Source organism: Elgaria multicarinata, chromosome 11, assembly GCF_023053635.1.
Source record: "Elgaria multicarinata webbii isolate HBS135686 ecotype San Diego chromosome 11, rElgMul1.1.pri, whole genome shotgun sequence".
Classification (NCBI taxonomy): domain Eukaryota; kingdom Metazoa; phylum Chordata; class Lepidosauria; order Squamata; family Anguidae; genus Elgaria; species Elgaria multicarinata.
In genome coordinates this window covers 4,203,377-4,228,087 of record NC_086181.1, presented here as the reverse complement: position 1 = coordinate 4,228,087, position 24,711 = coordinate 4,203,377, and the positions used below count along the sequence as shown (strand labels likewise).

The window sequence follows — 24,711 nt, the reverse complement described above, 5'->3', positions numbered from 1 at the left end:
GAGGGGTCAGTCACATATCCCCCCTCTTGGATATTACTCTTTATTCTCTATTTCTGAGCTAGGTCTGAACAACTCGTTCCTGAGCCAGAACTTGATAACTTTTTGCATAGAGTTTCATTCAAGCTGAAGTATCTCTAGGAAGCATTTCTGTGTGGATTGGTTTCTGGTGGTGCGGGTTAAGTTTTTAAAGATAGAAGTTTTAATGTTACCTTGTTTTACTGTACACTAGCTGCTATACCCGAATTAAATTCCCTATGGCATGCTGAGAATTGTAGGTGCAAGGCTAGGTCCCTGAATAACATGTTAATCTTTGAACACTGTCTGAGGTGTGGTGGGAAGCAACTGGAGAGCAGCCTTCTTAGTTGTGGCACCCTGCTTATGGATTTCTTTTTCCCAGGCAAGCTTACCTAGTGTCTGCATTAATGGCTTTCCAGTGCCACGTGAATTTTTTCTCTCAAGGCCTTTTAACTTGATGAGATTTTTTATGCTGTGTTTCCCCCCCCCCCCCCGCCCCCGGTTATAACTAAACCACAACATTTCAAGACAGATGCAGGAATGAATAAAGTTTATGATTTTTATGTAAAAGCCTGACTATACTATGGAATGGAGGAATGAGATAGCTGAGGTGGGCAAGGTTAGTGGCAATTGGAGAAAGTCAGGTAGAAGGAGAACAAAGACAGTTAGTGAGATGTCAGGAAAGTGGGAGCTGAGTTAGAATTGAGAAATAGTGACCTGGTTTGCTAATCGGTGCTTTATTTAAAGCTAGCCACTCAGCATGCCACTGCTACATCTCCCACCATGCTTTTGGCGGGCCGCAGGTGCTCGCGTCCTCTGAGAGGCGCTTCCTTCCTCTCGTTGCCGAGGCTGCTCTTTGATAGAGTGTGGAGGAGCAGCATGGCCAAGGAGGGGAGGTAAGTGGCTATCAGTGGACATGCCCAGCTCCGGCCAAGTCCTGCTGGGACTGCCTTAGCCCGCACTTCTCACCCACCAAATGTTCCGTCAGGAGTCTGTACTGAGGGGCTGGACCTGGACTGGGCACTTGCCCCCCTTCGTTGGGCTTGTTTCAGGGCATGCGCAGAGTGCCTCCCCCAAAGGGGCACGCTTCCCCCAGATTCTGAGAAAACAGTATCAGGGCAATATCAGGATGGGGTGCTTTGAGCGTGTTCATTGTTCAGCCTCTCAAAATCACATTGTTATGATTATAAAACCATGCACAGCAGCAGGAGGAAGCAGCACAAATGGACACAGCCTATTTATGTGGGTTGTTTCCTTTTATGTGGAATTGGGTTGGCTGCTTGAGACTGACCTTAGGAGTCCGGATTGTGAAAGACACACAGTGACCACCACCCACTCACTCACAATCGCCACCAGAAGACGGTAAATCTGGCCTCTTTCCCAAGGCATGCTGTGGGTTAATTATTAATAATTTAATAATTATTAAATTATTAATAAAATTTAATAATTTTATTAAATTATTTTAAAATACTTAAAACATTTAAAGGTAGAAACCAGTTCAGACATCCATAAATGCCATTAACACTTCTTGTGGGGGTAAGATAATGACAAAAGCCTGTGGTTATTTTTGTGGGGTTTGTTGCAAGATGCACGAACTTGAACTTCGTTTGGTGCATGAAGCAGTCATCATCTCTTCAAGAATTGTACTTTATGTTGACTTCATGATAGCAATCAACCCCATCGAAATAAGAAATACGATGTATAGAAGCATATTTTCTTTGAAATGCTCATTTAAAGGCTTGTGATTTTGGACCCAAATCCTTCTGAGATGCCTAGCATAAGGCATTGACATGTCTTTCTTACATCAGTGCAGTGCAGTAGAAATAACTAATTTCAGTTATGTTCTAACGTTTTAGCATGTTTAAAGCCATTAATCATGGTTACTTTACTTTATCAACCACCTGCTTTCAGTTGTTGCTGTTATTATTGTTGTTGTTGTTTCTTTCTCATGGTGAACTTTGGTTTAATTTATTTTGTTTACATGTTTTAAAGACATCCATACCTTCCTCTGTCAAAATCCCGAAACTAGATCCTTCTTTACCCCCAAACGAAACTCCTCTGTTAGTTCTGTCCCTTTGAAACAACCCTCCAACCCTGCTGAGTTCTCAGTACCAGTTTCCACCCCTAAATATATCTCTTGTATCGCATCCCGAGCAACCAATACAGGAACAAAAGGGAAAAAAGGCAAGGATTAAAAAGGAGTTGATGGGATAATGGCAGATACTTCTATTTCTCTCCTAGTTGACCAGCTTCCTGTCATTGAGTTTAAGTGTGTATTCCCAAATAGTGTGTACTTATATTGCTGTTTCCTAATGATGGAGATGTCCAGATGTATTTTTAAAGCTGAGTTGAGAAATAACTCGTAATATTTAGATAAACAGCCTCACAAAGCACTTAAATTATGTTCAGTTAAATCTATTATTATTATTATTATTATTATTATTATTATTATTATTATTTATATAGCACCATCAATGTACATGGTGCTGTACAGATTACACAGTAAATAGCAAGACCCTGCCGCATAGGCTTACAATCTAATAAAGTTGTAGTAAACAATAAGGAGGGAAAGAGAATGCAAACAGGCACAGGGAAGTGTAAACAGGCACTGGGTAGGGTGAAGCTAAACAGTATAGAGTCAGAACAAACTCAATATTTAAAAGCTATAGGGAACAGAAAGGTTTTTAGCTGAGTTTTGAAAGCTGTGATTGAGTTTGTAGTTCTCAAGTGTTCTGGAAGAGCGTTCCAGGCGTAAGGGGCAGCAGAAGAAAAAGGACGAAGCCGAGTAAGGGAAGTAGAGGTCCTTGGGCAGGCGAGAAGCATGGCATCAGAGGAGCGGAGAGCACGAGCGGGGCAATAGTGTGAGATGAGAGAGGAGAGATAGGCAGGAGCTAGGCCGTGAAAAGCTTTGAAGGTCAACAGGAGAAGTTTGTATTGGATTCTGGAGTGAATTGGAAGCCAATGAAGAGATTTCAAAAGTGGAGTGACATGGTCAGAGCGGCGGGCCAAGAAGATGATCTTAGCGGCAGAGTGGTGGACAGAGACCAGCGGACTGATGTGAGACGAAGGAAGGCCAGAGAGAAGAAGGTTGCAGTAGTCCAACCGAGAGATAACCAGTGCGTGAACGAGAGTCTTGGCAGAAGAGACAGACAAAAATCGTCAGATCCTGGCAATATTATACAGGAAGAAACGACAGGATTTAGCTACTGCCTCGATATGAGGAATAAAGGAGAGCGAGGAATCAAATATAAAGCCAAGACTACGAGCTTCCTTGACCGGAAATAAGCGTGACATCGTTGACAGTAAGAGAATGAGAGGAGAGGGGAAAGTTTAGGAGGAAAAACAAGCAGTTCGGTTTTTGCCATATTAAGTTTCAAACGACGATGAAGCAGCCAGGCTGAGATATCAGAAAGGCATGCCGAGATACGATCGTGAACATCAGGAGAAAGTTCCGGAGATGAGAGATATAATTGTGTATCATCGGCATACAGGTGATATTGGAGGCCATGAGATTGAATAAGCTTACCCAAGGGCAGCATGTATAAAAACAACAACAACGGGCCAAGCACCGAGCCTTGCGGAACCCCTACTGAAAGGGGAAAAGAGGAGGACGAGGAGCCATTAGCCGACACGCTGAAAGAGCGACCCTCTAGATAGGAGGTGAACCAGTTATAGACAGAGCCACAGAGTCCAAGGTAATGGAGGGAATCTAAGAGAAGATCGTGATCAACCGTGTCAAAGGCTGCAGTTAGATCAAGGAGAATAAGAACGGAATAATGGCCTTTAGACTTGGCAGTAAGAAGATCATTGGTGATCTTGGTAAGGGCTGTTTCAGTGGAATGCAAAGGACGGAATCCAGATTGAAAGGGATCCAGAGCAGAGTTACTAGTGAGAAAGTCAAGACAACGAGAGTAGACCACGCGTTCCAGGATCTTTGAGACAAGAGGCAACAGAGAGACAGGTCGGTAGTTAGACAGAGATAGTCGATCAAGAGTGGGTTTTTTGAGAATGGGAGAGACTGTAGCATGTTTAAAAGCAGAAGGAAATGAACCAGAGGACAGAGAAGAATTAATGATGTGGAGCAAGGACGGGAGGATAGCGGGGATAAGATTAATGAAGACGCGAGAGGGAATCGGATCACGGGAACAAGTGGAAGGCTTTGACGAGCGCAGTATTTTAGACAGTTCATCAGCTGAGACCGAAGGGAACGCCGAGAGAGTTGCAGGAGGAACTGACAGGTGAGGAACAGGAGCTGGAAGCGGAGCAGAGCTGGCCAGATCGGAGCAAATAGTTTGGATTTTAGCATTGAAGAAAGAGGCAAAGTCATTGGCAAACAGAGAGGCGGGGAGAGATGGTGGATTAGGCTTCAGAAGAGAATTGAAGGACGCGAAGAGCCGCTGAGGGTGCCTAGCATTTGACTGGATCAACGTTGAGTAGTGCTGCTGTTTGGCCAGTGAAATGGCAGAAGAGAAAGAGGAGGGAACAAATTTGTAATGGACGAAGTCCGCCCAGTCCCTGGTCTTACGCCACAGGCGTTCGGCTGCCCGGGAACAGGAGCGAAGGTAGCGGAGGAAAGAGGTGAGCCACGGTTGGGGTTGAGAGGGGCGAACTATCCGAGTTGTAGATGGAGCAAGATTATCAAGAGTTGAAGATAAGGAGGAGTTAAAGGAGGAGATGGCTGAGTCCAAGGAAACGGCTGTGAAGACAGAAGGAAGAGAGGAGGCTAGAGACTGAGAGAAAGCCTCATAGTTGATAGAATGCAGGTCACGACAAGGGCGTGAAGCGGGACGTGAAGGAGGGGGATTATGAGTAATATTGAAAGAGACTAGATGATGATCTGACAGAGGAAAGTCAGCAAAAGAAAAGTCCAAAACAGAGCAGTTCCGAGTGAGGACAAGATCCAGACAGTGTCCAAGGGAATGTGTGAGTGCTTCAGACCAGAGCTTAAGATCGTAAGAGGAAGCTAAGGAGCGAAATCGTAGAGCTGCAGCATCGTGAGGGTCATCCACGTGGATATCGAAGTCACCCAAGATCAGAGTAGGAGAGTTGTCAGAGAGGAGAAAGGACAACCACGAGTCGAGGTCGGAGAGAAATTTAGAGGATGAGCCAGGGGGGCGGTACAGAACTGCAACCCGCAGTCGCAGCGGAGCGAAGAGTCTCACCACATGTGCCTCAAAGGAGGAGAAACAGTGTGAAGGTGGAATGGAAAGAGGCTGGAACTGGCACAAACTCGATAATAAAAGACCCACACCACCACCTCGACCCTCTGGGCGACTCGAGTGAGAGAAAGAGAGTCCTCCAAGAGAGAGGGCAGCCGAGATGGCGGTATCGTGGGCAGGAAGCCAGGTTTCAGTAAGAGCAAGGAGGTGAAGAGATCTAGAGAAAAACAAGTCCTGGATGACAGGGGCCTTGGAAGCAATAGAGCGACAGTTCCATAAGGAACACGAGAAAGGTAGCTGGGAGTGGGGGAGACACCGAATAGGAACTAAGTTGGGAGAGATGAAGTTGGAGCGAGCCATAGGGAACAGATATGGGGAGAAAGGAATTAAGAGAAGAAATGATGAGAAAGATAGCAAGTAGGCAGGGAAGTAAGACAGGCGCGGGACGGGATTAATCAGAACTAGCCTGGCCAAGACCAGTAGCAGAAAGCAAGAAGGTAGGCACAGAGAAGTGCAGACAGATAGGGTATGTTAAGGCAGTCGCATTGCCAAAATAATAACCCGACAGTGCAGGAGATCATGTTCAGAAGGAGAGGTAGTGAAGACCGGTCCGGGGCTGGGGTTCATCCTCCAAGGTAGTCGATCCGCTTGATGGCTTTGCGCCCACGGCTGAGAGCCTCAGGCCGAGAGCCCTTGTGCTCGCGCCGAAGGCTCGCGCCTCCAGCCCCCAGAGTCCTTAGTACCTGTAAGGGGCAGGGCAGACCAACACTGAGCTTCTAGCTTGATTGAAGCAGCCAGTTCAAATTCCCTGCAGCCTCCACCCCCCAGAATCCTTAGTACCAATGAATCTAATTGATTTTAAATGAAGTCAAGAAAACCTGTCACTTGATACATTAATGTGCTCAGATGGAGATCTGGCTGTTTTAAAGAGGTCTCAGTGGCTATTGCACAACTTTGCAAGGTAGAGAGGAAATTTCCTTTAACCAACTTCCTTCACTGCGCTTAAATCCTTCTTCATTCTTATTTTTGTGTTTAAGTTTGTTAGGACAGGGAATATCTGTTCCAAAAATCGTGTTTTTCGAAGCCCGGGGACAAAGTAGCATGAGCTGCATTCTTCTTCTTTCATTGATGATATTCACAAGTACAATATCAACACTATGTTATAGAAGGTGCAGTGTTAGGACTGGGCCTAACAGACCTGTTGAAATTTTATCTAGCTATAGGCTGACTTGACTCTGGACAAATTGCTGAGTTTTACTTCCCTTGGATTCACAATGAAAATAATTAACAAAATAAAATGAGAGAAGAAAAGCATTTTGTATTTGGAAAACCTCATACAAGACATGTAATTAGCACATGGTAAAGTTGTGCAGTCAGTATTGGAGTTATGAGTATTTTTTTTCCTTAGGTTTCTGAGAATCAGGTTGAAAACGAAAGGGGGAACCCGTTATCAGTAGCAATTTGCTCTCCCTTTTTAATCTGTGAATAAATGCTGCCATTTCCCCATTGTGTTATCAGGGTCCGGATATGAAAAGTGCAACAAAGATAGCTGCTCCGCGCCCTGCTGTGGCACAGAACCAGAAGAGCCCAGCTAGTGTTTCTCGGATCCCTGCCAAAACCCCCACCATTCCCAAGACACCACCCAGCCTTGGTAAGAGGAGAGGTTTGTTGTGTGTTGATTCTGTTCTGCATAAGCACTATAGCAATTTCCTGAAAGTAAAAAACTACTGTTTAAGTTTTATTGGGGTCTCTCTCTCATATGAATATGTAGGTCTCATGATTTTGCCTTTAATGGTCATGTCTGGATGGGGTTGTAGTCTGTGTGAAAGTGAAAGAGCAGGTTGGTCACTTGAGGGTTCTCCTGGAGCCATCTCTATCACTTGAGGCTCAGGTGGCCTCAAGTGGTGCCCCAGCTTTGCCCCTATCTGAACAGGGATAACCTGACTTCAGTAGTCTATGTTCTGGCAATCTCCAAGTTAGATTGCTACGATGTGCTTTATATGGAGTTGCCTTTGAAAACAGTTCAGAAGCTGCAGCTTGTGCAAAACGTTGCATCCAGAGATTGATAACAGGGACCACTAGGTTTGAACATATGTACTCCTTGGGTGTACTTCTGGATTCGGCCCTGAGCCTGGATGCCCAGGTTTTGGCGGTGGCCAGGAGTGCATTTGCACAGTTAAAGCTAGTGTGCCAACTGCGCCTGTTCCTTGACATGTCGGAATTGGCCACGGTGACACATGCCTTAGTTACGTCCTGATTGGATTACTGTAATTTGCTCTACGTGGGGCTGCCTTTGAAGACTGTTCGGAAGACTGTCAGCTGGTTCAAAGAGCTACAGCCAGATTGTTGAACGGGGCTGGTTACAGGGAGCATACAACTCCCCTGTTAAAACAACTCCACTGGCTTCTGGTCTGTTTACAGGCACAATTCAAAGTGCTGGTTATCACCTATAAAGCCCTTTACGGCTCGGGTCCATGTTATCTGAAAGAACATATTCTCCCAAATGAGCTTGCCCGTGCTCTGAGATCTTCTGGGGAGGCCTTTCTGTCACTCCCACCAACATCCCAGGCACGCCTGATGGGTACGCAGGAGAGGGCCTTCTCCGTGGCTGCTCTAAGGCTCTGGAACTCTCTTCCCAGGGAGGCTAGGCTGGCTCCCTCTGTGCTACAGTTTTGGAGGCAGGCAAAAACTTTTTTGTTTCAGCAGGTTTTTGGAACTATACTGGACCTGTGTTAATGTATTGGATTCCCCCCCCCCCTTTTAACCTGTTACAGTTTAATATTTTTTTTAACGTATTTAATTTTACAGTAGGTTTAATTATATTTTAACTTTTGTAATTTATATTTATATGTTTTAGTTGTACATGTTTTAATCTTGTAAACTGCCTTGTACTGGAAAAAAGGCGGGATATTGTAATAATAATAATAACAACAACAACTGATTCTGTCCTGCTTGCACTGGCTGACTGTATATTTCTGAGCCGATTCAAGGTGCTGGTTTTGCAAGGTACAGAGCTCGGGATCACAATACCTGATGGGGCATCTGTCCCATATGAACCTACTTGTACAATCATCATCTCAAGGGGCAACAAGGAAGAAGGCCTTCTTGGTGGTGGCCTCCTAATTATAAAATGATCTCCCCATTCAGGCCCACCTGGTGCCTGTTAAGACCTTCCTCTTTTCTCAAGCATTTGACAGCATAGGATAGAGTTTTGAGCAAGTCCTGGAATTTCCAATTGTTGTTAAAATGTTTATATGTGTGTGTTTATAAGTTGTATATAAATGTTTTTGTAAAATACATTACGATACTGTATTTTTATAGTTTTACATCTTTGTAAAGTGTCAGAGAGTTTGGGCTGTTGGGTGTTATAGAAATGTAATAAAAATCCTTCCTTAGTGCATTCTTCTTGGCGGTAGATGTGACCAACAACACATTTACTTCCTGCAAAGAGAGACCCTCTGAAAAAAACAAGTGATTCTGTGGAGAGAATGACTTGAATTAACATGATTTAACTTCTCTAAAGTGAAATGGAAAAGGGCCTTAAGGCTGGAATTTCAATAAAAGTACATGAGAAGTAGGGCGCTTCCAGACAAGGGTTTTATGGCACAATTGCTCTGCCTCAGACATGGAATTTGTACCCCTTTCCTCTCCTATTTCTCCCCCTTCAATGTTGTCCCACTGCTGCTTCTGCCTTTTTTCTTACAACAAAAAAACCATTTAGGAGGGAAAGACAGAATAGCTACACATACATTTTGATTGTTAGTTTTTGGAGCTGTCTATGTGGTAGCATCCATTGCCCTTTTCTGCTCAAAATCAATAGCCAAACTTTTAATGAACCTGCATAAAGTAAGGTTTTCTATAACTGTCATCCAGTGGACCTTGGTGAACTGACTTTCCCAACAGATGTGAGTGCTTTGAGTATTTAATCTTCTAGAACAATGCTATTCATTTCCATTATGTGGCAATTATTCCATTGTTATATGATTGCTTCTGTTTTGCTCAGAACAGATAACTCACAAAATGTTTATAGGTTCACTGAAGGATTATTTTTCTTTCAGCTGCTAAGAAGGAGCAGAGGCGACCCCCTACCACAGCAGCAAAATCTGAGAGAGGTAAAAAAATAAAAGTTTTCTGTTCCATCTTCATTCCTAAAGAATCCCAAGTCAGTGTTCTGGCACTGACCTAAACTCTGTGAATCTCTGATGCTTCCATTAGCACTGTCCTTGCATGTAAAATACTATTTTACATATTAATATCATTTTCATCTCCCTTTCTGTTGGAAAGACAGGTGGCAACAATGAGAGAAACAGTGTAAAATACAGTATACTATATACACATTTTTAAAGGACAAAATCATTCAAAAGTTATTAAAGGAGTTGAAGGATTTTTAACTGTCTAAACATTGATAGGATTACACCCTTAATAAATAAAATATGTAATACAGCCTAATGGGCAGCAGTAATTTTTCCCAATGTTTCCACTTAGATGTAAATTTAGTGTGTGAGTCCATATGGGAAGAGACAGGCCATAAAATATCACTGCTCTAGACTGCTCAGGGCTTTAAAAGTCAGAACAAGCAATTCAAATCAAAACTGGAAACAAATTGGTAAGCAGTTGGTTGTTTCATTCAGTAAGCTACAGTTAGTATTCTGACAGCTGCATTTTAAAGCAATTGAATTTTCTTACTACTCTTCAAAGGCAACCCCACATAAAGTACGTTACAGTAGTTTCATTTAGATGTCACTAAGACATCAATGACTGTAAAATATAGTTTTTTCTTAAAAGGGGACTGTTCAGACAACATGCTAAGCCATTCAGACACTGTTTCCTGGGATGCTCTGGGAACAAGGCTCTTGCTCTGTGGCAGGAACCACAGAGCCTGTTCCTAGAGAGTTCTTTCCTTCCTCCCCTCCCCCTTTTTGGCAGCAGCAGATACTGGGGGGACTAGGGGGCACTAGTTAAGATTAGAGGGGACACATATTTTGCACCTCTGCTATAGTGAGTGTATGGGGGTGCTAGATAGTCCACCATCCTATCACTTACAGTCTCAGTGCATCAGCATCAAGTACATGCTTTCTTCAACACAATAACAATAATATATAACGTAAAAGCAGTGAGCAGCATATATACCAGGTGTGCAGAACCCAAGGGCCGAATTCCATGGAGAAGCATCCAAGCACTGCATTCCAGTGGTGGGCAAGGTTGAAGGCAAAAGGGACAGAGACAAAAATACAAGCATATTTAGCTTAAAGCTCTTATTGCCAGTAACTTGATGTCCTTGTTGACAGGATGGGGAAATGTGGGTTGGACAATACTACAATTAGGTGGATCTACAGGTAATTGAGCAACTGTATTCATTGAGTGTTAATTAATGGCTCAGCATCCTCCTGGAGGGAGGTCTCAGGTGGAGTGAAGCAGGGTTCTTCTTCGTGGTCTCTGTGCATCACACATATGGGCTCTGCGCCTGCGCAGGGCCAGCTTCGGAAACTTTTCTAGCTGAAAGTCTTTTAGGCGGGAACCCCTCCCCCACCGTCCACTGAGCATGCTCAGGGGTTCCCGCCTAATCCCCTCAGTTCTCTTCAACCGCCTGTAGGGTCAACAGCTTGTGGAGACTTCTCGTGTGTGGTATACTTTACCTCAGCTGAAAATATTCTATTTTCCTTCTTGTCTTTTCTCTCCAGTTTTCTAATCTTTTCTATTTAGTTATATATATATATATATATATATATATATATATATATATATATATAAAAGAATTCGTTTGTTGTTAGTTAGCCTTGTGGCTTATGGTACATCAAGGCCTCTTCAAGAAGTGCCCCGTTTGCGGGCTGAAGATCACGCTAACCGACGGATATTCTCTTTGTTTGCTTTGCTTGGGGGACACACATTGTGGAATCTTGTGTGTTTTGTCTAAAATTCTCGAGGCAAGCGAGAAAAAACCGATCAGACCGCCTTCGGGCGTTGTTCTGAAAAAAGGCGTTGGAGGCAGTGGAGGTACCGAGAGGATCTCGCGCTCCAAATCTCCTATTATAATGGAGTCTATGCCCCAACCACCTCCCGCGCGGAGTGAAGCCTTATCGGTTCCCCCTTCCTCCTCTCAGCCGCATCAACAAAGGCGGCAAAGAAGATTTCTAAGAGAGTGAGAGAGCATTCTGGGGCTGACAACCCAAGAAAAAAAAGAGCAAACTTAAGACGGAAAATGGGAAGAAAAAAACTGTTGAAACCGACTTCGTTGGTTACCGAGGCATCCGACAGGGCACAGGAGCCCGATGTCGAGCCTTTCATTGCAAAGGTCTCCTCCGGAACCGATAAGCCCGATACCGAGGCTATCGCTACCGAGACCATTTTCGATACCGAGATGGGCGACACCATCCGCACCACCGGTATCGAATTCTCCGCCCCAGGCAGGGCACGGTATCGGCTCACCGATACTTTCTCCGCTGCAGATCATCACGGTACCGACAGATGATCCCAGCGTAAGAGCATCGATTTCGGAAGGCGAAATTAGAGGTTCCTCCCTGGATAATACCGTACCTGATCGGGGTCCCAGTTCCCCTCGGTACCGAGAGGAACCACAGCCCATCGATACCGACGGACGTCGGTACCGACAAGTGCCCCAGCAAACGCCGGTCGATACCAAAGGCTATCAGTACCGACACACGCCTCACCAGCAACCGCCGGTCGATACCGAAGGCTATCGATACTGACATACGCCTCCTTACAGATACGACCGGGGTCGTTCACCGGCTTTAGCTCATTAAGGTCCTCAATATATGACCTATGACGAGCGACATCTGTCCCCTCCAAGAATGTGGGACTATTACGCTGATTGGCAACCTCCCTAGTATCCTCCGTATTATTACGAGGATTGGAGACACAGAAGGCACCAAGATTACTATTATCAGTATCCGTAGGAACGGCAACACGAGCCGTACCCGCGTTTCCGCCAACCACCCTCCAAAGCGATCTTCCCTCCATCCCTCCCAGAGGATGTCTTGGCCATGCCACCGCCGCCTCTACCATCTGTACCGAGGCGCGCTCCGCAACCAATGCAAACCGCAGTACCAACCGCTTCGGTACCATCGGAAGCATTGCAAACGTTGCCTACATCAGACATGGGACTGGATGTTCCATCGGAGGAGGATTACCAATCAAACTCCTCACATCACCACCAGATGACCTCGTGGTCACTGCAGATGTGGTGTCCCCTTCAGAGGACTTAGCACACTTTACTGATAAGGTACAAAGAATGGCAAGGTCCCTAGGGGCTCAAATATCCCAACCTATAGAGAAATTTAATGACCCAGTTTACGATGATGTATACTGTGGGTCATCAACCCCAGTGGCTATTCCATATTTGCCTGTGCTGCTGCGCACAGCACAACAATCGTGGAAGCTGCCCTCCTCTATGCCACAACGTCGAGGAGGCTAGACAACATATATTTATAAGATGCAGGACTAAATTGTCCCGTTCCTATTTACATACAAATAATGCACCAGTGGACAAAGAAGGCCGTAGGTTGCACAGCCTGGGGAGAAGAGTATACTCTTCTACAGCTTTATCCCTTCATGTGCATAATTACCAAGCCACAATGGCAAAACATAAGCTCTTTTTATGGGGGAATATTACATCTCTCTCCGGATTCTTGCCAGATGACTAAAGGGAACTGGCAGATGTTTTTGTATTGAGGCTATGAGACTTTCTCAACAATAGCTTAATACAGCACGCCACGCTACGGACTGCGCCTCAAAGCCATGGTAGTTTCCATTGCGCTACGAAGGCATGCGTAGCTGAGGTCCGCAGGGCTGTCCCAGCAGGCATGCGCCCGCATAGAGGATCTGCTGTTCGATGGAAGCCAGATCTAACCACTACTGTTAGAGTCCCCATGGCTGGCCTCGGTAGCAATAATAACTAGGTTCTTCAGTACACTGAAGCCTCTCGATACCGAGACTTGCAACAATATAACTAGCTTCTTCAGTGCCTAGCCTGTGACCTCTCGGTACCTAGATTGAAGCCTCTCAGTACCGTGACTTGCAACAATATAACTAGCTTCTTCAGTGCCTAGCCTGTGACCTCTCGGTACCTAGACTGCTCTCAATACCGAGAAACAATATAACTAGCTTCTTCAGTGCGGAGCCTGAAGCCTCTCGATACCGAGTCTGGCAACAATATAACTAGTTTCTTCGGTACCGAGAATGAATCCCTCAATGCCGAGACCGGCAACAATGTAGCTTCTTCGGTACAGACTGGAGCCCTCGATACCAACAGTGGCAATTACATAACTAGCATCTACAATGCAGACGCTGGAGTTCTCTATGCTGACACTGGCAATGAACATAACTGGCTTTTTTGGTACCAAGGTTGAAATTTTTGGTACTGAAAATGACAATAACATAACAATAATGTTAATAGCTCTTTGGTACAAATGCTGAGACTCTTGATACCAAGAGGGCATCTCGCATGCAGCTTCAATGTCAGAGGGTGAGATGTAATATTTCTCCCCTCCAAAGCCAATGGACATCTGTCCACCACATCAGGCAGTGTATACCTTGCAAGCTAACCACCTATTTCAAGGTCCCCATTCCAGAGTCTCTACGCTCTGAGTGCTTTGCTTTCAATGGAGTGCGTTTTATTACCATGATGTCTGATGTCATCATTCTTGGGGCTCCCCCCCTTTGGAAGAGGAGGGCATACAATGTTAAATGGGCCACGTCTCCTGAGAATACCATACAAGCATGGATACTGGCTTTAGTACCAGTTTGCAGCTTGAAGAGCAGCAGAAACTTAGCTCTCCTGTGAAGCCATTGAGCAACATTAAGCAACATTGAGCAACATTGACTAACAGGGATTGGTCTGTTTGAATTTTCAGCATCTGCTCCTCCCCTCCTTTTCAGGTACTTCAGCCTCCAGTCTGCTGGAGGCGCGAGCCTTCGGCGCGAGCCGAAGGGCGAGAGCACAAGGGCTCTCGGCCTGAGGCTCTCTGCCGTGGGCGCGAAGCCGGTCAAGCGGAACTTCTACTCCGGAGGAAAAACCCCAGCCACGGTGCCACTTTCTGATTCAGGACACGATCTTCTCATTGTCTCCTCTCAATTCTTTTCTCCTCATATCTGTTCCTTATGGCTCGTTCTAATCTCGTCTCTCCTAACTTAGTTCCTATTCAGTGTCTCCCCTCTTCTAAGCTGCCTTTTTCGTGTTCCTTATGGAACTGTCGCTCTGTTGCTTCTAAGGTCCCTGTCATCCAGGACTTGTTTATCTCTAGGTCTCTCCACCTCCTTGCTCTTACTGAAACATGGCTTCCTGCCCATGATACTGCCATCTCTGCTGCCCTCTCTCTTGGAGGTCTCTCTTTCTCTCACACTAGTCGCCCAGAGGGTCGGGGTGGTGGTGTGGGTCTTTTATTATCTAGTTTGTGCCAGTTCCAGCCTCTTTCCATTCCATCTTCACATTGCTTCTCCTCCTTTGAGGTACATGTGGTGAGGCTCTTCGCTCCATTGCGACTGCGGATTGCAGTTCTGTACCGCCCCCCAGGCTCGTCCTCAAAATTTATCTCTGATTTCGATTCGTGGCTGTCCTTTTTCCTCTCTGATAACTGTCCTACTCTTATTTTGGGTGATTTCAATATTCATGTGGATGACCCTCAAGATGCTGCAGCTCTACGATTTCGCTCATTATCTTCCTCTTATGATCTTAAGCTTTGGTCTGATGCACCCACACACTCCCTTGGACACTGTCTGGATCTTGTTCTCACTCGGAATTGCTCTGTGTTGGACTTTTCTACTGCTCACTTTCCGTTGTCAGATCATCACCTAGTTTCTTTCAATATTACTCATAATCCTCCTCCTTCACGTCCCGCTTCTCGCTCTTGTCGTGACTTGCAATCTATCAATTATGAGGCTTTTTCCCCATCTCTAGCCTCCTCTCTTCCTTCTGTCTTCACAGCCGTCTCCTTGGACTCAGCCATCTCCTCCTTTAACTCCTCCTTATCTTCAACTCTTGATAATCTTGCTCCATCTACAACTCGGATAGTTCGCCCCTCTCAACCCCAACCGTGGCTCACCTCTTTCCTCCGCTACCTTCGCTCCTGTTCCCGGGCAGCCGAACGCCTGTGGCGTAAGACCAGGGACTGGGCGGACTTTGTCCATTACAAATTTGTACTCTCCTCTTTCTCTTCTGCCATTTCATTGGCCAAACAGCAGTACTACTCAACACTGATCCAGTCAAATGCTAGGCATCCTCAGCGGCTCTTTGCGTCCTTCATTTCTCTTCTGAAGCCTAATCCGCCATCTCTCCCCGCCTCTCTGTCTGCTAATAACTTTGCCTCTTTTTTCAATGCTAAAATCCAAACTATCCGCTCTGATCTGGCCAGCTCTGCTCCTCTTCCAGTTCCTGATCCTCATCTGTCAGTTCCTCCTGCAAATTTCTCTGCGTTTCCTTCGGTCTCAGCGGATGAACTGTCTACAATACTGCGCTCTTCGAAGCCTTCCACTTGTTCTCGTGATCCGATTCCTTCTCGTGTCTTTATTAATCTTATTCCTGCTATCCTCCCTTCCTTGCTTCATATTATTAATCTTTCTCTGTCCTCTGGTTCATTTCCTTCTGCTTTTAAACATGCTACAGTCTCTCCCATTCTCAAGAAACCTACTCTTGATAGGCTATCTCTGTCTAACTACCGACCTGTCTCTTTGTTGCCGTTTGTTTCAAAGATCCTGGAGCGTGCGGTCTACTCTCGCTGTCTTGACTTTCTTTCTAGTAACTCTGCTTTGGATCCTTTTCAATCTGGATTCCGTCCTCTGCATTCCACCGAAACAGCCCTTACTAAGATCACCAATGATCTCCTTACTGCCAAGTCTAAAGGCCATTATTCCGTTCTTATTCTCCTTGATCTAACTGCAGCCTTTGACACGGTTGATCATGATCTCCTCTTAGATTCCCTTCATGACCTTGGATTTTGTGGCTCTGTCTATAACTGGTTTGCCTCCTATCTAGCGGGTCGCTCTTTCAGCGTGTTGGCTAATGGCAGCTCGTCTTCCTCCTTTCCCCTTTCAGTAGAGGTTCCGCAAGGCTCAGTGCTTGGCCCGTTGTTGTTTTCCTTATACATGTTGCCCTTGGGCAAGCTTATTCAATCTCATGGCTTCCAATATCATCTGTACGCCGATGATACACAACTATATCTGTCATCTCCGGAACTTTCTCCTGATGTTCACGATCGTATCTCGGCATGTCTTTCAGATATCTCAGCTTGGCTGCTTCATCGTCCTTTGAAACTTAATATGGCAAAGACTGAATTGCTTGTTTTTCCTCCTAAACCTTCTCCTCATCTCTCATTCTCTCTTACTGTCAATGATGTTACGCTTACTCTGGTCAAGGAAGCTCGTAGCCTTGGCTTTATATTTGACTCCTCGCTCTCTTTTATTCCTCATATTGAGGCAGTAGCTAAATCTTGTCATTTTTTCCTGTATAATACTGCCAGGATTCGATCATTTTTGTCTGTCTCTTCTGCCAAGACGCTTGTTCATGCGCTGGTTATTTCACGGTTGGACTACTGCAACCTTCTTCTCTCTGGCCTTCCTTCTTCTCACATCAGTCCGTTGGTTTCTGTTCACCACTCTGCCGCAAAGATCATCTTCTTGGCTCGCCGCTCTGACCATGTTACTCCGCTTCTGAAATCTCTTCATTGGCTTCCAATTCACTTCAGAATCCAATATAAACTTCTTCTGTTAACCTTCAAAGCTTTTCACGGTCTAGCTCCTTCCTATCTCTCCTCTCTCATCTCACACTATTGCCCCGCTCGTGCTCTTCGCTCCTCTGATGCCATGTTTCTCGCCTGCCCAAGGGCCTCTACTTCCCTTGCTCGGCTTCATCCATTTTCTTCTGCTGCCCCTTACGCCTGGAACGCTCTTCCAGAACATTTGAGAACTACAAGTTCAATCGCAGCTTTTAAAGCTCAACTAAAAACTTTTCTTTTTCCTAAAGCTTTTAAAACTTGATGTTGTGCGGACTTTATACTGTTAGTTTTACCCTACCCTGTGCCTGCTTACCCTACCCTGTGCCTGTTGGCATTCTCTTCCCCTCCTTATTGTTTTACTATGACTTTATTAGATTGTAAGCCTATGCGGCAGGGCCTTGCTTTTTATTGTTTTACTCTGTACAGCACCATGTACATTGATGGTGCTATATAAATAAATAATAATAATAATAATAATAATAATAATAATAGTACCGTGATGGGGATACGTACAACCGTGATCACTGTCATTACGACCGATACACAGGGCTCTGCTGTTACAGCCACAATGCATCAGCACAATTACTTAGCTCTTCCCCATTCAACCCGCATTCCATGGGACATTAGGAGATCAACTTGGGGAAGATGAGTTAGAGCATAAGAATAGACCTGATTCCCTTCAATCCTTAGAGGACTATCAGTCGGTCTCAACATTGCTCTCTTCTGCATCACCTACACAGGGCAGAACCTCCTTTGGAGGACTTATACCACTTCCCGGTCATTGAGGATGACCAGGCTTGGTATTGAGACACATAACTAGGAAAATAAAGTGCAGGATTTTGTATCTCATGCTGTATGTACTGAGAAGCCAACTCCAGTGTCGATATTTTTCCTCCCAGCACTGCTTCTGACAGTTAAAAATTCCTGGAAGGGCCCTTCTTTGATGGCTCTGACATTGGAAAGTGCAGAATCTTTAAAGTGCAGTAATGGACATGGGGCTTGTTCTTTATGCACCTGTGTTCCAATTCTATATTAGTTCAGTTAGCCCCAAGGGGAGTTTTCAGAACATATTCATCTGCTTTGGGCCCCAGAGTCATACACTATCTAGTTATGATGTCCAGATACAACTTTTCCTCTTGTCAGCAACTTTACATGACCCGTCACTTCACTGTGAGTTGAGAGCGATGGTGCGCGTTCTGGCGCTTCGCATGCATACCTATGATTAGCAGGTCTCACTCTGTGAACTAGATTGAGGACCTCCCATCCGATGGTGAAGGATTGTTCAGTCTCATTGCTTATCTCGTTTCCTGCATCGGAACCAGCAAATTACAGATGACACACTGTCTTTCTTAATGCTGCTCCTCAAGAAGGGAGTAGGTTTTGCCCCATACACATAAGTATGCATACTTCCATATAGCCATTCAGAACACTCGCCAGAGGTACCTTGGGTTTATCATAGGTACCGATATGTCCCAGTTTGGGTGCGTCTATGGACCTAAGCACAGCCCACCAAATGTTTGCAAAATATATGGCAGTTCATTGCCTACACAGGGTGAAAGTCTACCTATATTTAGACAACTGGCTTCTAGTGGCATCTTAGAAGAGGATGCTATCGAAGGCAGTGGGAGTAATCCTCAATTTATTGAGCTCTCTGGACCTCATAGTAGAAACTACAATGTTAGACTGTCAATCCTCTCCCCCTGATATATGGGACATAATTGTAGCAGCTAAGAAACAAGCGACTAGAAAGTCATATGCTACCAAATGGGAAGCTCACTCCTCCTTTGCACTAAGCAGGAATGAGAAACCCCTTTCAGAGCCTATTTCCACCATCCTCACTTTCCCTTTTTCCTTGTTAAAAGAGGCCTTTAGTTTCCTCACTTAGAGTTTATCTGGCAGCGATTCTGCCTCACATTTATGGATTTAGGGCTGTTTGGTCTTCACTCATCCACTGGTTAAGCGCTTTATGAAAGGGATGAAAAATACAGTTCCACCCCTTCGTTCCTTTGTTCCGCAATGGAGCTTTTCCATGGTTTCAAAGCACTGTCTGCCAAGCCTTTCGAACCACTGGCAAAGACAGATTTGTGTTTACCAACTTTTAAGGTGGTATTCCTTGTTGCCATAACGTCTGCTAGACGTGCATCGGAGTTAGCGGCACTCCGTATGGACTCACCTTATACGGGTTTTCATGCCGACAAAGTGGTCCTTAGACCGGACCCAGCTTTTTTCCAAAGGTTGTTTCTCCTTTCACCTTGGGCAGGATTTTACTCTGCCAAGCTTTTTCCTTGCGCCAACAACTCTTCTTGAGTCAACACTACATACGCTGGACAGAACAGTGACTCTCCGGAGATCCCTAAGATTTTTTGTTCGTTATGGGTCAAACAAAAGGGACTCCAAGCATTTCCGCAGAGAATATCTGCTTGGGTTTTTTCAGACTATTAAATTAGCCTATGAACTTGCTGGCCCCCGCTGAAGGGGAAAATGCGCTCTCACTCCACCAGAGGAGGGGCCACTGCTACAGCTTTTGAAAGAGGTATTGCCATACCGGACCTCTGCAAAGCGGATACCTGGTCGACACCTCTGACTTTTGCCAGTCACTACCGTCTGGACATCAGAGCGCGTAGAGACTGTGCTTTTGGGAGTGTCATCTTATCGGCAATCCGTTGAATTTTCATCCATCACCTGACACCACCCACCTCCGGGTAGTCAGCTTGTTATTCGCCCATATGTGTGATGCACAGAGACCACGAAGAAGAAAGACAGGTTGCTTACCTGTAACTGTAGTTCTTCGAGTGGTCATCTGTGCAGTCACACAACCCTCCCACCATCCCCACTATGGTGTCATTTTTTGATTACCTGGTGGTTCACGTCAGTGAGACTGTTTAGGCGGTTTCAAGAACTGAGGGGATTAGGCGGGAACCCCTGAGCATGCTCAGTGGACGGTGGGGGAGGGGTTCCCGCCTAAAAGAATTTCAGCTATGGAAGTTTCCGAAGCTGGCCCTGCGCAGGCGCAGAGCCCATATGTGTGACTGCACAGATGACCACTCGAAGAACTACAGTTACAGGTAAGCAACCTGTCTCTCTCTGTTCTAGGCTCTTCGTTGTTCAACATTTTTATAAATGACTTGAATGACACTGTAGAGGGGTTGCTCATCAAATTCGCAGATGACATGAAACTGGGAGGGATAGTCAACACCCTAGAAGACAGGAAGATTCAAAAGGATCTAGACAGGCTGGAACACTGGACTGAATCTAGCAAGATGAGATTCAATATTGATAAATGTACCTCTTGCATTTAGGTGAACCGCCCAGGGAGCTTCGGCTGTTGGGCGGTATAAAATGCAAATAATAATAATAATAATAATAATAATAATAATAATAATGTACAAAAAAATCAAATGCAGGAATCCACCCTAAAGCATCCCTGACAGATGGTTGTCCAGCTGCCTCTTGAAGGCCTCTAGTGTGGGCACGCCCACAACCTCACCAGGCAATGGAACCAGTGACCTAGGGAGGTTGTGGGCTCTCCCACACTAGAGGCCTTCAAGAGGCAGCTGGACAACCATCTATCAGGGATGCTTTAGGGTGGATTCCTGCATTGAGGAGGGGGTTGGACTTGATGGCCTTGTAGGCCCCTTCCAACTCTGTTATTCTATGATTCTATGATTCTATAATTATAAGATGGAGGTAAAATGGCTTGGCAGTAGTAGATATGAAAAGAACCTAGATGACTTAGTGGATCACACGCTGAATATGAACCAGCAGTGTGATGTGGCACCTATGAAAGCTAATGTAATCTTGGGCTGCATTACAGAAACATAGTATCCAGATCATGGGAAGCATTAGTTCCATTCTATTCTGCATTAGTCAGGCTGTGATTGGAGTACCGTGTCCAGTTCTGGGTGCCCCATTTCAAGAAGGACATTGACAAGTTGGAGCACGTCCAGAGAAGAGCAACTAGGATGCTGGGGGTCCTGGAAACCAGGTCTCACGAGGAATGGTGGAAAGAGCTTGGGTATGCTTAGCCTGGAGAAGAGAAGATTAAGGCGAGACGTAATAGCTTTTTTCAAATATCTAAAAGGCTATCATGTAGAATAGGAAGCAGACTTGTTTTCTGTTGCTTCAGAGAGCAGGACTAGAACCAACAGGTGGAAATTGCAGGGAAGCAGATTAGGAGAACCTTAGGAGAAACTTCCTAACGTTGGGAGCTGTTCAGCAGTGGAACAGACTGCCTTGGAAGATGATGGCGTCTCCTTTGCTAGAGGTACTGTCAGGGATGCTGTAACAGAGCAAGCAGATGGACTAAATTATTCTCTGAGGTTCCTTCCACTCTATGATTCTGTGAGCTAAGCTGTAGGAGAGGCATTTGAACTTTTTAGAAGGGGGAAAACTGCACAAAAGCCAGGAAACCACGTGACAGTCAGTGGTTGGGGGGAACAGGGGTGGGGCCAGAGGAAGGAGACACAGTCATGCGGGGAACCTTGGAGGGCTGGATTTTGAGCACAGGAAGGCAGGATTTGGCTCCTGGGGCTGAGGTTCTGCACCCAGATGTATATCATGGATGATCACACAGAGCTAGTTGGTTGTCAATAATTTCTATATTTATAAAGTGTGTATGTTGTTTCATTTGCAGTAGTAATGTTCTATATTCAATTCAGAAACTGCCAAGCTAGTACTATTGATGGCAAACAGTGGTGTTAACGTTGATGTTTGGACTTCGTTTTTCACAAGTGTTAAAAAGTACATTTAATTTGAGTCATCTTTATCAATTTCATAATTACAATATTGTTGAATAAGGACAAGCATGCTAGGTTTAATTCCAGGTTTACTGAAAGTATATGCAAATTCTGTTAATTAAAGTACAGCTAAAATATGGAAATTAATTGTGGCCTTTTGCAATGTTATAATGAGATCACTGCTCACAAAACACTGCACGCTAGTACTTTCTTGGGTGATGAATACTTTTGTCAACAGTTGTTTCTGATGGGTGAGAAACAGCTCAGTAGAGTCACACTGTGGTGTGTGGTGGATATAGATTTCATCATGTACATTGAATAGTAGGCAATCAACAACTGATAATGGCGACTTACTTATTGTACTTTGATCTCAACTTGTAGGTGAACCTGTTAAGTCTGGAGACAGAAGTGGCTACAGCAGCCCCGGCTCTCCAGGAACCCCTGGCAGTCGCTCCCGCACACCCTCCCTGCCTACTCCACCAAACAGAGAACCCAAGAAAGTGGCAGTGGTTCGCACCCCGCCCAAATCCCCTTCTTCTGCCAAGAGCCGTTTGCAGACAGCTCCTGTCCCCATGCCAGACCTGAAGAATATCAAGTCTAAGATTGGCTCTACTGAAAATTTGAAGCATCAGCCAGGGGGTGGAAAGGTAAATCCAGCATACCTTATCATTTTTTGTGGGCCGATATATAATACAGGTTTGGACTTAGGTGGTGTGCTTTCTGCCCTTGATCTGTACCAGAGTTCCTATGGCCAGAAGTTCTGGGAAATGCCGTAGCTGCCTCTTTCCAGTTTCTGTGGATAGCATAACAATTACGTTTCCTCCTACAAGGCTAAATTTCTATTCTGGGAAGGAAGTGCCTCTGGCTGTGCCTGCTGGAGGATCAGCTCCCTGTCTGGAACTCCTGTGTCCTGGGTGTCTCACAGTCTCACAGAAAGCCTTCCTGCAGTATGGGAACCACTGCACTATAAGGGAATATACATGCACGTCACCTTCCCCGTGCCATGTTAAACTACAGTAGCATAGTTTCCTAGTTCTGACCTCAGCCCACCTCCGTGATCACTCTGTGTATGGCTAGAGGTATACCAGAAGTTCTGCGGCCTGAAGTTTTGAGGCATTCTGTAGCTGTCCCTTTGCAGCTTCTGTGGTAGCATAGCCATTCTGTTTCCAACATGTGGAATAGAAACGAGCCACATGTGAGAAACAGCACATCTTTCAGCCATGCTGATTTATGCAGGTTACTTCAACTGCTAGAGAATCTACTTCACTGCTTAATTTTAGGAGTTAGTGCTGGGCCTTGGAACCGCAGCATTTGGAAGAGGGATAGCAGGGGACCGAGACATTCTTTTCCTATGGGAGGAGATGCTGATACAAGTTCATTAATAACCCACTTTGCATGTTTCAGTGTTATGCTCTTGTATCAAACATGTCGGTAATAACTAAATAGTTGGCATTAGAAATAAAGCAAAAAGTCAGTGCCATTTGCTACAAGTTAAGCACCAATACATATTTTTCTTAAACAGTGCTATGAAAAATAAATAAATTAGACCACAGAAAACATTCATTTGTTGCACTAGACTAGCCCAAAGGCAATACATTCAGAAATATCTGCAAAGCAAAGTTGTTGGAATATTTATTTGGTTGCACAAACTGATTCTCTGAGGTAAATTGTGGGACTGAATCAGTCTGTGTTTCAGTTCTGTAATTGCATTACTTTGGTGTTAGTGCAATAAAAGTATGTTGATGTATGGCCTGGCCTCAGAGTGACTACAGCTGTCTTCACCACAGGGTGAACTACGCCAGCCCTGGGGCTGAAATATGTATATTCCCTCCCATTGCTTCTAATGGGAGAAAAATAAAACAAGGTTGGCTGTGCCCAAGAAAGGGGTTTTTTTAAAAAAAAAAAAAGGGGGGGGGAAGCCACCCCTCCCCCCCCTTTTGCTCTGGCTGACATGATCCTGGCAGGGCCTCGGATTGTGTTGTTCTTCTTCCACCCCCCTAGAATTGTTCTGCCAGTTGCACACAATTGCCATGGAGCACATCTGTGCTGATACCCCTCCCTCCTCTAGTGATGATGCAAACTTCTTGTTTTGTAGGAACATTATTTTACATATAAAATATACTTAGAATATCATTTTCTTTGAATGTATTTGTAATTGAGTGATATTGCCTGTTCCGGGTGAAATGAGAATAAGCTGGTCTTCATTCCTAGGCTGGTAAGACAGGCTGCTGTGCCTCTCTGTGGTGGGTGCTTGAGGCCAGTAATTTTTAGCTGCTTCTACCAAAACTCACAATAAATGTGTATAATGTCTGTGCTTCATCTTTAACAGAACAGATAGTTAAGAGTGCCTCCTATTCATTTCAATGATGTGAGAACCAGAACCATATAGATGAACACTGCCCACAAACTACAACAAAGATTAAAAGTACTGTTGTTTATGGGTGTTCCACACTAGGTGTTCCTTGTGGGAATTGCTACATTTTGTTCACTCAATTTTTACAAGACAAGTACATGCTGTCATCAAGTCACTGTCCTCTGGTGTTTTTACTTTGCATGATCTCTCTTCTCAGAATGCAGAAAAGTCAACTTTTTTGGACAGAACAGAATAATAGTGCAGTTTTGCCACGTGTAGGTCACCTTAACACTACTCTTCAGTCATTTTAAAAATGCTTGGTTTTGAAGTGGGCAGAGAAGTATTGGGCAGGAGAGGCCATTTAATTGATTGATTGATTTGGTTTGTACCCCATCTTTCCACCAAGAAAAATGGCACTAAGGGTTGATATGCCATCCAGACTTTGGCACCTCTTCATTATTTACTTTCTGCTAAGCACCATTTTAGCTGGGTGTTTGTTTGTTTTAGTTTGCACTTTCTGCTTGTATTTTTAAAAAATATTAAAATATTCACATAATAGCATTTCAGTTAAAAGATATTTTAGTATAAATTTAAAAACTGATTTAAAAAAACCATACCAATCAGTGCTATCACCATATTATTTTTTCTGCTTCTTAATTTAATTTTTTCTTCTACTGTTAAACATTTTAAATGTTGCTGATTTAATCTCACAATAGTACTGA

At 44.7% G+C, this 24,711-nt stretch overlaps 1 protein-coding gene across 5 annotated transcripts in view; it reads left to right on the top strand.

The window, feature by feature from the left end:
• The window catches only part of MAPT (microtubule associated protein tau), a 182,222-nt gene that overhangs the window by 119,162 nt on the left and 38,349 nt on the right, over positions 1 to 24,711 (top strand). For all 5 annotated transcript variants that reach the window (XM_063138303.1, XM_063138300.1, XM_063138299.1 and 2 more), the window contains 3 exons: positions 6,693 to 6,825; positions 9,233 to 9,286; positions 22,018 to 22,283. In XM_063138303.1, the coding sequence (XP_062994373.1) occupies positions 6,693 to 6,825; positions 9,233 to 9,286; positions 22,018 to 22,283 (453 nt within the window). The remainder of the gene's footprint in view (positions 1 to 6,692; positions 6,826 to 9,232; positions 9,287 to 22,017; positions 22,284 to 24,711) is intronic.